The 12,087-nt window shown below is 44.1% G+C and overlaps 1 protein-coding gene across 1 annotated transcript in view; it reads right to left on the bottom strand.

Moving 5' to 3' along the window:
- Positions 1-8,648, bottom strand: part of LOC147458155 (putative protein S-acyltransferase 6) — a 40,483-nt gene extending 31,835 nt beyond the window's left edge. The window contains exons 1-4 of the mRNA XM_086512888.1: positions 8,141-8,648; positions 3,354-3,533; positions 2,916-3,215; positions 2,613-2,843 (exon numbers count right to left, since the gene is read on the bottom strand). Coding sequence (XP_086369014.1) covers positions 2,613-2,843; positions 2,916-3,215; positions 3,354-3,533; positions 8,141-8,242 — 813 coding nt within the window. The 5' untranslated portion in view covers positions 8,243-8,648. The remainder of the gene's footprint in view (positions 1-2,612; positions 2,844-2,915; positions 3,216-3,353; positions 3,534-8,140) is intronic.
- Between the last annotated feature and the right edge of the window lie 3,439 nt (positions 8,649-12,087).

The following is a 12,087-nucleotide window of genomic DNA, read 5'->3' as shown; positions in this document are numbered from 1 at the left end:
GCAAGCCTAGGGAGCAAGCGGTTTCTACTACATTGCACTAAAGAGTCCATCAACGCATCCTAGTACTCCAGAGAGTATGCGTACTTCGGAGAGAAGGCGTTGCGTGGCAAAAGTCACCTCTCTCTCTCTCTCTCTCTCTCTCTCTCTCTCTCTCTCTCTCTCACAATAAAAGTGAAGCTTTGACCCTTTGCGTTACATAAAATCAACCAAAGATCCATATACAAGAAATATGGGAAGATCCATGAAAAATATACAATGAGATCATGGGAAACAAACCACATGATACATCTAGGAATAAAGATACGCTAATTAGGTGGTGAAATGTAGCTATCTGGATTGTGACCAAGTCGACACAAATCCACCCAAAGCTCTACCAGCCTCAAGCGATGTAGAAAACGACAAAGTCCAATGCTATGTATTTGACTGATATAAGGCATCCACTATAAAAACTTCCTGTAGTAGCTCACAAACACGGATTGTAAAACCCCTAGGCCATGCATCCAAAATCATCCATATCCATTCTAACTATACCCAAAAAAGGATGCAGATCTATCGCACAGCCATACTGTCAGAGGACCCACTTGTTGTCCACCTCAAAAGCAAAGGGAAGGTACCAAGATGCATCTCTTTGCCTATACCTGTCTATCTGTCCGTCTCTCTCTGTGTCTTTGTGTCTGATCAACACTCTGGAGTTGTTGAGCACTCTATTGCTACACACTCTAACCCCTCTGATCTCTATCATGCCATCGCATAAGGCCCTGCCCTACTGCTGTGCAGAACTCTACTGGGTCTACTGTGGCTGTGAGGGTTGTCTCCTCTTGTGACAATCAAGGTACTAGTTCGAACTGCGACCACCCTCTACGGGAATCCCTCACCAGATGCCCCATCTCATGACAATCAAGGTACTAGTTCGAACTGCGACTAGCCACAAACCTTTGCGAGTGTAAACACCCCTTTCTACTCAAAAGTGATGGTATCTTGAAAGACTGTGAAAGGGGTGGTAGCCACCTTTATAGATGGCACATATGTCCGTATTTGTACTAAACACATGAATGGTATGCCAAAGATAGAACACATCTCCCTCAACATGCCTGGCAACCAAAACTATGCAAGCAATCTGAAAAGCTATTTTTGCAGGATACTTCAAGACCTGACATCTCTCCGTAGCTAATCTTTATCACGGGTGCAAAAAAACCAATCTGTCTCCGAAGCCGAGAGGAGTGCAGTTAGCGACCATAGAGGCAAGCACCAATGATGAGAAAATAGCAATAAAAGTACCTCTGTCGAGCAAGATGATGTCATCCACTTTGCCTTCATCGGAACCAACTGGAGTGCACACGAGCCACTCTCGAACATTGACACGAGCATAGGAACATCCAACCAAGCGGCCACCAGCCCCTCTTTGAGAGAGAACCTCAATACGGTCACCAATATTCTCTTGTAGATCCTTCGACAAGATGAACGATGGTGCCATAGTACGAGAGAGAGTTTCCTCTAGAAAACTAAGGGCACGCCATAGTACGAGAGAGAGAGAGAGAGTTTCCTCTGGAAAACTTCTTTATTTGAACCCAAGGATTGTGCCCTTCCCTGACTTCTTTATTTGAACCCAAGGATTGTGCCCTTCCCTGCGTCACCCTCTCAAACCCAAGCAAGTGGAAACTGTGTGAGAATAAGTGTGAGTGCGCATATGTGTGTTGAGTGTCTATGGTGCATCGATGTGTGCGTATGTGTGTGAGTGGGCGTGTGTGAGGCTAAGGAGGCAATGGAAGTATGAAAGAACTATGGCAAGATTGAAAGCAACGGGTGAAAAAGCAAAAGCTGCGAGTATTGAAGAGGGAAGTGGAGGTCACGACTTCAGAAATGGGAGGAAGTACTCAAATTGAGAATGAATACTTTGTTCAAGGGTTGGCCTTTCATAGCCGTGCCCCCCCCCCCACTACCCCCCCCCCTTGTTGATTTAGCTCTTTTTGAGGATACACCCACTTCTCTGTGTGGGTGTGGGTGTGTGTGTGTGATGAAATGAAATGAAATGTTATATTTACGTCTTCAAAAGGCCAAAATGACCTATGAAGCCAAAAAGTTACAGCACAGTGAATCTTATACAATGTCTTAGTACCAAAAAATAAAAGGTACTCGAAAAAAGGGGTACTATAGAATCCTAAAGTGCTAGATGCGAACTAAGCAGGATATGAGTAGGGGGATGAGAGTAGTGAATGAGGGCTAATACAACACAATGTGGGTGTATCCTCAAAAAGAGCTAAATCAACACGGGGGGGGGGGGGGGGGGGGGGGGGGGGGGGGGGGGGGGCCAACCCTTGAACAAAGTACTCATTCTCAATTTGAGACTACGCCAATTTTTGTCTATACATCCACTAAGGGGATTGGTGTCTTTGGCAATATCCTCAAATGTGTCTACCACTCACTGTTATAATGCAGATCCGTGGTCAGTGGTGTCAGGCCATTTGTGCAATCTTATCCATTCTTTAGTATGGCTTGCCCTATGGCCATCTTGTTTTGTATGTTAGCCATATTTATTTCATTTGACCCTTGCCTCTTTTGAGAGAGAGAGAGAGAGAGAGAGAGTGTGTCCCAAGAAACGAGAAATTTCTTACCTGATTTGTACTCATCAAGTAAAGGTGAAATGCAGTTAGCCCACCGACAAACCAAGTAGCTAAGAAAGCATAAGCCATAAGGAATCCAGACGCCGGAGACTTTTGCAAAGCCCTCCAAACACTAGGATCCCCATCCATCAGCGTCTTGATGCGAAGTGCACACATTGCAAAAATGTAGAAGCATAGCAAGGTGGTTGTGATGACAAACCCAAAGAAGTAGGGATAATTACGCTGCAACAACAAAGACAACTGTCAGCATGGAACTCCTTACCTACGTCAGATAAGCCAAAGTATATCACTCACTCTTCCGATGCACTGTCCCACCCATGGGCAATGGTGATCAAAACGGTCTACGCAGTTGTTGCAAATAGAGCAGTGTGAGCATCTGGGAGGCCTATACAACATGCAGGTGTCACAATACTTTATCTTTACAACCACCCCATTTACAATGACATCTTTTGTTCGGGGTAGCCTTAACTTAGGAGTCTGTCCACCACTCCAGTCAGAAGACGAGCCTGCATCCTCTTCTGGTTCAGGTGGATGAGCATTACGAGGAATTATTCCCGGGTCTCTTCCAGATGTCAGCAAAAGGAGAACTAAAACCTGACCAGACAACACTATTTGTTAAGATGCGGAAAAGAAGAAGACACCCATCAAGATTCACAAAGCAGGCCAATTCGCCTCTATGAAAAATACTTCAAACTTAAAATGTAAGGAGAAAATAAAGGAGAAGGTACTGACAATGACAGTGTGGGCAACAGCCACCACGATGATTGCAAAGCCACCATTAGAAAAGTGTTTCATAAGAGGTTGTCCCACAAATACACAGAAAACCACGACAGGAGCGACAATCAGAAACAGCGTCAAAAACAAGGATCTGACATCAGGCCCAAAAACCAGTCTTCCACCCAAGAAGAATCTCTGCAAAGTACGATATGAAAAATAGTGAGATTTAATTTATCCAAATTCAGTATCTACAAGAGAAAAGGAGGTAAAAACTGAAAAAGCAACCTAGTAAGAAATTTTCAAGTTTCGAACTTTTAATGGCAGTCTCTTCTTCTATGGCTTTCAACAAAAGTTCTAAATATGTTTCATGCTTAAATAATGCTATTGGAAGCTTGTATGCTCATGTGCTTCAACACGTTTGAAGATAATATGACTACAAGATACAGGTCATAGGACAAAACATTAGGAAACATCACACTAACAGTTTGCTGCAAAGAAAACTTCTTTTTGCTTTAGCAAGTTTTGGCCCCATCTAGGGTGCCAATTTTGAACAGAACCATTCAGGGTAACCTCAATTCAACCAGTTTTGCTTGGATTACTGTTGTGAGGTTATCATAAAAAACTGCAGACATTATCGGTTTGTAGTAATTGCCACATATGTCATTTCTTAAAGCTTCAATGCATATTTGGTTGTAGAGCTAGGTGAAGTTCAATTGAGCATCTTTCAAGAATGACAGTAGCTAAACATTAGCTCATCGGTTTCCCTTACTCTCTCTTTCAAAGAAAAACCAAGTTGTCGCTTTTGTCGACCTAGGAGACGCTATGGCTAGGAAAGAAAATGAAAGGAAACAAGCAGGACATACATGGCAGAGAAAAAGCTGCAGCTCCTCACCATACAAGCACAGCAAGCCAGAGGAGAAAGCACAGTTGAGGCAGTATGGCAGCAGACACCCAGACAAGCCACCCACCTAAAATAGACACCCCCCCGCAGAACAAACACAAAGACACAGCGAAACATCCGCCCCACACTCATAGTGCACCCAAAACACACACAACCCAACAACACACCGACACATCCTCGGATGCTACATAGGATATTGCAAACTGGTGATGTGGCAGTGGCATGGCATGTGGACCCTTGATGGTCTTTTAAGCACGCAACTGTCATTGGCTGAACATCTCCACCAGCCTATCCATGTTTTGTCGCTTGGCCGTCGTGAATAGCACCCTCTGCCCAAATTGAGAGTCAGAGAGAGGCAGATCACCAACTATGAATCCCTTCAATGGGCAGAGAAGAAAACGGCCATCTGAAACAAGCTCGGTAGTGGTGACATCTACACGCACTCGCATCAATTGCCTCGTATGTCTACCTTGATAGCACTGCCAAATCAATGTATGTTTGCCACATGAAGGTACCTTGACTGATGGAAGGCCCTAGTAGACGTGACGAGGGGCTCAATGGTGGGGCGTCTAATTTTACCTGTTGCTGATATTTGAAAATTTGAAGCCACTCTCTTGAGTCTCATCCTCCCTCTCAAGCTTGTAGAGGCGAGCGGAAACTTGCAAGCCACTCTCACTCTCACCCTCTCTCTCAAGCTTGAAGCTTCAAGGCTCATTGCTCAAGCCACTGTCACCCTCTCTCAAGCTTGAAGCCACAAGCTCTCAAGACTCACGCTCCATCCCTCTCGCAAGCTCTCAAGCTTCATCCCTCTCACAACCTCGCAAGCTCCATTCCTCCGTCACATCCCTCTCTCTAGAGTTTCAAGTCTCAAGCCTCAAGCCTCAAGCACCATCAATATGGCACAAGCTTCCGCATCACATGAAGGTCCCTCCGTTGTTAAGAGAGAAAGAAGGATGAACCTTCATGGTGGGATGAGGTGCACTCCGAAGTCTTGGGCAAAGAGGGCGGTGCAAGATCATGGACGTGCAAACTATGTGGCTTCCACCGCAAATCCGGGACAAACAAGGTTCGAGCACACCTCCTTCACGTAGTGGGGGAGCAAGTGAAGCATAGCAAGAATGTGACGGCCGAGAAGAAGGAGCTTGAGATCAAGAATGCCATCATGAGAGCCAAAGCAAATGATCGACCCAAGCGGCAATCACTTGGTTTTTCCTTCTTCTACCACTCATTCGCAAGCTTCCGTTGGAAGTATTAGTGCGGCGGCTCAAACATCATTTCAAACAATTACTCCCTCTCTTCCCACCCATCGTCAACGAACTCTAGATGCGTCATGGGATTCAAAGAAGGAGGATATGGATGCCGTCGTTGCCCGCTTTTTTTATCACGACCATATCCCTTTCATAAAGGCTCGGTAAGTTCCAAGTTCTCAATGCTCATACATATTATGACCATAACTAGTATGTTCGTTTTCCATTCAACATTGTCTTGACTTTTGACCTTTGTGACATGTACATTGTATAGGTCGGACTACTTGAAGGCAATGTGCACAAGGATTGGGGATTACGCGCCACGCTACGTGCCACCCACTTCAGAGGCCCTCCGTACTACTCTTCTTGATAGAGAGAAGGCCGTTGTGGAGATGGCAATCGTAAACATGAAGCGACAATGGGCCAAGTATGAAGTGACACTCATTGCAGATGGATGGAGCGACACCACGAGGAGATCCATTCATGGGCTTGTGGCTTATTGCAAGGGAGATGTCCTTTGCCCACTCACATGATGCCAGGGAAATCCCTCGATGTGCTTGCAGGAGAGTGGGCGGCTGCCATAGAGATCGTTGGCACAAAGGTGGTGTTGCAGCTTGTCACGGATGGGGAGGCATCAAACAAGGCACGGTGCCATTTTGGAGGGCATGTATCCCCGCATCAAAGTGTCATTTTGTATGGCACATTGCCTTATCAACCTTTTAAAGGATATAGGGCGCCTACCTTGGATTGAGTCACTCATTACAAGTGCGTCCAAGCTAGTGTCCTTCATCAACAATCACAATCTCCTTCGTGCTACATCCTTGAAGCGGTCAGGGGGCAAGGTTCTCTTGTAGTATTGTGAGACCCGCTTTGCCTACAACTACCTAACGGTTCATCGCCTATGCAAATGTCAGAGTGCAGTGCGGCAGACCCTCATCAGTACGGAATACACTTCCTCATCCTACGCAGGTTCAGTCGCAGGGATCTTATGTGTAGACAAGTCAGAGGGCCCCCAGTTTTGGGAGTCATTGAAGACTATAGACCAAATGGTGCAACCTGTACTCCACTTGCTTCAAGTAGTTGTGGCATGCAACCTTGCATTCGCAAGGTTTGAGGACATGGATCGCATGGTAGAGGCTCTCCAAATACTTGAGCCGCAGACAAATTTGAGGAGATTAGCCAGCTTTGTCAGACCAGATGGGACTCATATGCTTCCCCTCTCCATGGTGCGCTTTTGTGCTGGATCCAGAGTTTCAAGGTGCGGAACAGGAGCATGATGGGGAGGTGACCAAGCAATGAAACGAGATCTTGAGCATGTTTCATGCTAATCGAGAAGAATGCCGGAAAATCAAGGATCAGCTTGCTATGTACAGGGATATGCGAGGATCATTTGGGCTTGCCGATGCCCAAGTTGATTGCACCAAGATCTCCTCAGTTTTGCGGTGGCGGAACTATGGCTCAGATGGGCAAGAGCTTCAGCGACTCGCTATCCGCATCCTTAGCCAAGCGGTTAGCTCCTCTTGCTTCGAGCAATTGTGGAGTGTTTACAGCCACGTTGCATCCAGGATGCAGAACCGACTTGCCGTGGAAAACGCAAATGATCTTGTATTTGTGAGTGCAAACTTGCGTATGCTTTGCAAGTCGGCATCCAAAGTATTAGATCCCTTTCTACAGTGGGAGATGGAGGCAAAGGCGGAGATACTTGGGGGGGGGGGGGGGGGGATCTACAAAAGTTTTACATGAAGTGGATGATGCGGACAAGCCTGTTGGAGATGAGGATTGGGATGACATCCATGATCTCCACGCCACCAATACAAACTGGCAGGCTAGTGGCTCTTCTTGTCCTTGAGCCTTGGCCCTTGACATGTTTCCATTTTGGCATTTTGGCATCTATGTATTGAGTTCTTGAGTCCCTAGTGGCTTGGGGGGGGGGGGGGGGGGGGGAGAGAGAGAGAGAGAGAGAGAGAGAGAGAGAGAGAGAGAGAGAGATGAAACTAGATAATAAGTCTAGCCTGCCAATAGTGAGATACTTCAAGAAGGAATGAGATCTCATATAAAATGAGAGGAAGAATCACTTATCTATAAATCGGCAAAGACAGCCAAATTTACTAATATGGACAACCATGCAATACAACTGAAGTACGACCATCTGGCGATGACACAACCTCCAAGCTCCAATAAGAGGAGCCCATAGGATGTGTCAACGTCAAAAGTTCACGTGTATAGGGACATCAAAAGTCATTAATTAATTTAATTAACAACCTTTCTAGGCAACATGTCGATTGCAAATCAGGTCCAGGAGTCGAAAACCACAAAATACCATAAGATTTCTTGCAATTCACCCCTCTGCACAACACTCTCGTCAAACTGAAAAGATTGAGGGCTTTATGTGCAAGGATAAAGACTAGAACACACAAAGCTTTCTATGAGCTCAGGACTGTGCAAGGACAAGGTTCCAGACAAAGCAACCCTACAAAATGAAGTAACAAACCAATCTACTCGGGGAGAAAATCTGCCCAACATAGTACACTATGTTGACTAAACTGCAAGAAAAGCAAAACTTAAAACCAGAACTTGTAAACCTGCATTGCTTATATTGAGAGAGTAGTTTTAAATACTAAAATAAAAACGAAAAACAGAACTTGTAAACTTACATTGCTTCCTTTCCAAACTTGATAGAGTCGTTTGCTGCCAGTGGTAATGGCAGCATTAGCTCCCTCTCGAAACACATGGTTCATATGGGGGCTTGGAGTCATGCTCGTCGTTGACTACTGGACCGGGGAGTAACAAACCCCGAGTTCCAATGTGCTCTCTCTCTCTCTCTCTCTCTCTCTCTCTCTCTCTCTCTCTGTGTGTGTGTGTGTGTGTGTGTGTGTGTGTGTGTGCGCGCGTGCGCGTGCGTGCGCGCTTCCTTGAAGGAGTAAGAAACAAGTTTCTTTCAAGCCTCTCCCTTCTTGGCGGATAAGTTCGTCAGGATTGGAGGCGCATAGGATAATGAGGGAGGGCCAACTGGTTCACATGGGCATGTTAATGACGATAAGTAAGCTCTATTTTCTTCTGTAGTTTCGGGTCTCCTTGGCAGAGACGACGTCCAGGTTTACTGATTTGCCGCTAATGTCACGATCAAATGCTCTCTGCAAAGAAGACCTTGAGGGATACTATGAATAAGCCATGGTTACCTGTGCGAGCCACTCAGCTATGGATCCGAGATTCCGAATAACGAAGAGCGACTGCCTGAAGAGGGCTGCTTCGGCCGGCCGCCCTGAAGAGGCTTCGCTGGATATGTGACACTGCAGCTCGAAGTCGCGAGAACTTTGGCGGATCTGAGGTGTGCGGCTCGTGTATGTGCGAGAAGGAGGGGGGGAGGACTCTTCCAACGGCCGCCTTTCACTCACACACGGAGAGCCTTTAGGCTAGGAGCCCAGCGAAAGAAAAATACTCCCATTTTGACTTCGAATTTGATGAAGTTCTAAGAAATTGGGTCGGGACTCACGTGGTGATAGCTATCTCAATCATGCACATGGGCTTTCCTCAACACCTCCAATGTGTTCGGACAATCGCAAAAATAAACACAATTGGCCTTGAAGGAAGCGGCCAGCCTCGCAACTCAGTACCACCCCCATTCCCCAGGGGCCAGGAGGGATCAATGTGAATTTTGTGAACTTGATGTGAATTACATGTGAGCGCTGTCGAGAAATTTGCGGTTTTGTCAGGAAAGCATCGGGCTTATGGCTGTGAGAGTTTGTGAGAGAACTCAACAAAAACTATATGAAGGAGTTAAACCATAGATGCCATGAAGACTACGGTTTGGAAAGAAGTGCAATCAAAGAAGACTCACTCTTTCTCTCTTGAACTCACACACACAAAGAAAGAACGCAAAAGAGAATGTCAAAACAATACGAAGATGAAAACATCAAGGCTATGGTCATATCGTATCATGGGTAATATGAAAGGGTTAATGGATGAGTTAATGGCATTCAATCTTGGCTGACCAAATAAGCTACGAATTGTTCTTTGGAATTGTAGTTTTGTGCTTACCATAATATATATATTTTGTCTAGTGATTGGAATTAATTGTGTGTACAAATCCTCTTGGTTCATAGCAAGATAACTACGCTTACATCAAAAGAAAAATTATAGTCTATGAGAGGTAGTATGATGGGATCTGATGATAGAAGTATTTCATTGAGCCTTTCAGAGCCGAAGAGAAACACTATACGTTGTTGAAAGTGTATTTTACGGCTAATCCATCCGTTAATTCTAATCGATCGTACAGAGTGAAAGCGATAGAAATGATCATCATGTGGATTATTCATCTAAGATAGTATGTGAGAAATGTAAATATGAGAGAAGTGAAGAGATGAGAAGTTTTCTTCCCAAGCCCTATTCTTGCCCGTAGGCAATAAGGATACTGCAGGGAGAGATGTACCTGTAGCAAGAGAACCTAGAGAGGGTGAATTACTAAGAATGAGAGGGATAGGTTTGGTTAAGGAGATGAGATTAGATACATATATATATATATATATATATATATGTTTGATTAGAGATGAAAATGAAAACAACAAGAAATCAAGAAAACATCAATGTAGAACACATCTTACTTGAAACCCTTCGGCACCATTATTGATGGGAGAGAGAAGAAGAGTGGATAATTCCACTTTGATTGATACACCAAGTGCAACACCTTCTTTGATTAGAGTTGATCTTCCAAGGATAGCGCACAAGAATGGCTAGTCTTCCTCTAGGAGAAAGTGTAGTCTTGGGCTTATGTTAATGGAGCTAAGTACAATTATGCATTACTACTCACTCCCTCAAGAATTCCTCTCCTCAATGGCTTGAATGCTTGAGTTCTTTCCAAGGAAGAAGAGGTCCCCTTTTATAGGTGAAGGGAACCCACAAGGGTTTACACAAGAAGAGAGGAGCCAGTGTGAACAGGAATTGGAAAAGTTGGAAATGAGTTGTCCCTGCATGATGTGGGCAGACTGGGGTCCAGTATTTTGATCATATCTCCTCAACCGTGGCTCCAAATAAAAAAGTAAAAATATGGACAAAAACTTCAGCTCATTAGCTACGATTTTCATTTTTAAATCGTTTTCCAATTCGGATTGGAACCTTATGTAAAAAATTCATCAAAATAGGATCCATTTATGGCAGCAAAAGTCTTCATGTGGTCTCCTTAGCCTAAACTTTCATTTAATTCCAAAGGACACCTCATGCCATATGAAAGCATGACATTGCTCCTTGACAAAGTTTTGTAATCATGCTTGCAATAATGCATTAAAATAAGTGTATCTTTGAAATCATGCCACCTAGTGTCCCACTAGGATTTGATTCTCTTCTAGTAGCTATTTAAAAAGAAATATAAGAAAAGTATAAAAAATACATAGAATATATATATATTGGAGTTTACCCTAGATATAGGATCTAGCTAGGGTGTGAGATGATAATGAAATAGTAGAAATAAAGAATCAATGTTTTTTGCCCCAAGTTAAAGAGGCGGAGCTATTGATGCTTTTCCCATAGTATTTTCTGATGGTAAAGTAAGGATAGGTTACCCTTGAGAAAAATAATAGGATGAGATAGAAGGTTTATTATTATATTTAAATATGCATATGTACACTATAGGAAATATAATTATGTATCTAAAAAAATACAAAATAGATCTTGTAGCATGCGTTCCCACTATGTACGTGTCACAACACGACATCCACTCCCTCTAAACCTGCACATCCTCCGGTATGTGCCACATTGTCTCTTTGTAAGATTAGACCTCTTGTACATCTTCTTTGTCTTCTTCCTCACTGGATGATTCCAGAGCTTCATGTTCACTTTGATCTTCACCTGTGTTTTTCTCTTCTTCCTCATCCATATCTTCTAGATCATTGTCTCCTCTTCTCTTAAACATTTTAATCCTTTTTCCTGCAATGGGAATCTTTACTCCTGTACCATTTAGTTCAAACAAGCTGTAAGTAGCATTTTCATGCACATGCTTTACAACATACGGTCCAAATCATCTTTTTGAGAACTTACGCATGACTGTGTGCTGGTTATCAAGGCTACTATCATACACTAAAACCCAGTCACCTTTGTCAATTTCTTTGCTCCTGAGTCGATGTCGCTTATCAAAATAGTCCTTGTTTTTCAACCTTGCATTTTTGAGTCGTTCTTTTGCAGCTTCAATGTCTCCAGGTCTTCTCTCTAGCTGCCTTATACGCAGTGCAAGGAGATCTTCCCTACTAAGCCCCTCTTGCCAAGGTAGTACATTCCATGTGGGAATTGTATCCTCAATCGGCATCATTGGCTTTTGACCATGCATTAGCTCAGCAGGCATGTAGCCAGTTACTGAGCTATGTGTTGTACGATCAGCCCATAAAGCTTATGGTAACAATTTTGGCCACTCACCAACTCTTCCTTCGCAAGCCTTGGCCAAAGCTTTGATGATAGGAGGATGCCCTCTTTCACTCTTTCCATTGCCTTCAGGGTTGTAAGCTGTAGTAAGAGAAAGCTTGATCCCTAATCTAGAAAAGAACTCCCTTGCTTCTTCGGCATCCAGTTCACCTCGATCTGTAGTGATTTTTCCCACACAACCATAACGGCAAAT

Source organism: Adiantum capillus-veneris, chromosome 5 (assembly GCF_014529385.1).
Source record: "Adiantum capillus-veneris isolate H3 chromosome 5, ASM1452938v2, whole genome shotgun sequence".
NCBI lineage: Eukaryota > Viridiplantae > Streptophyta > Polypodiopsida > Polypodiales > Pteridaceae > Adiantum > Adiantum capillus-veneris.
This window is presented reverse-complemented; position numbering and strand designations above follow the sequence as displayed.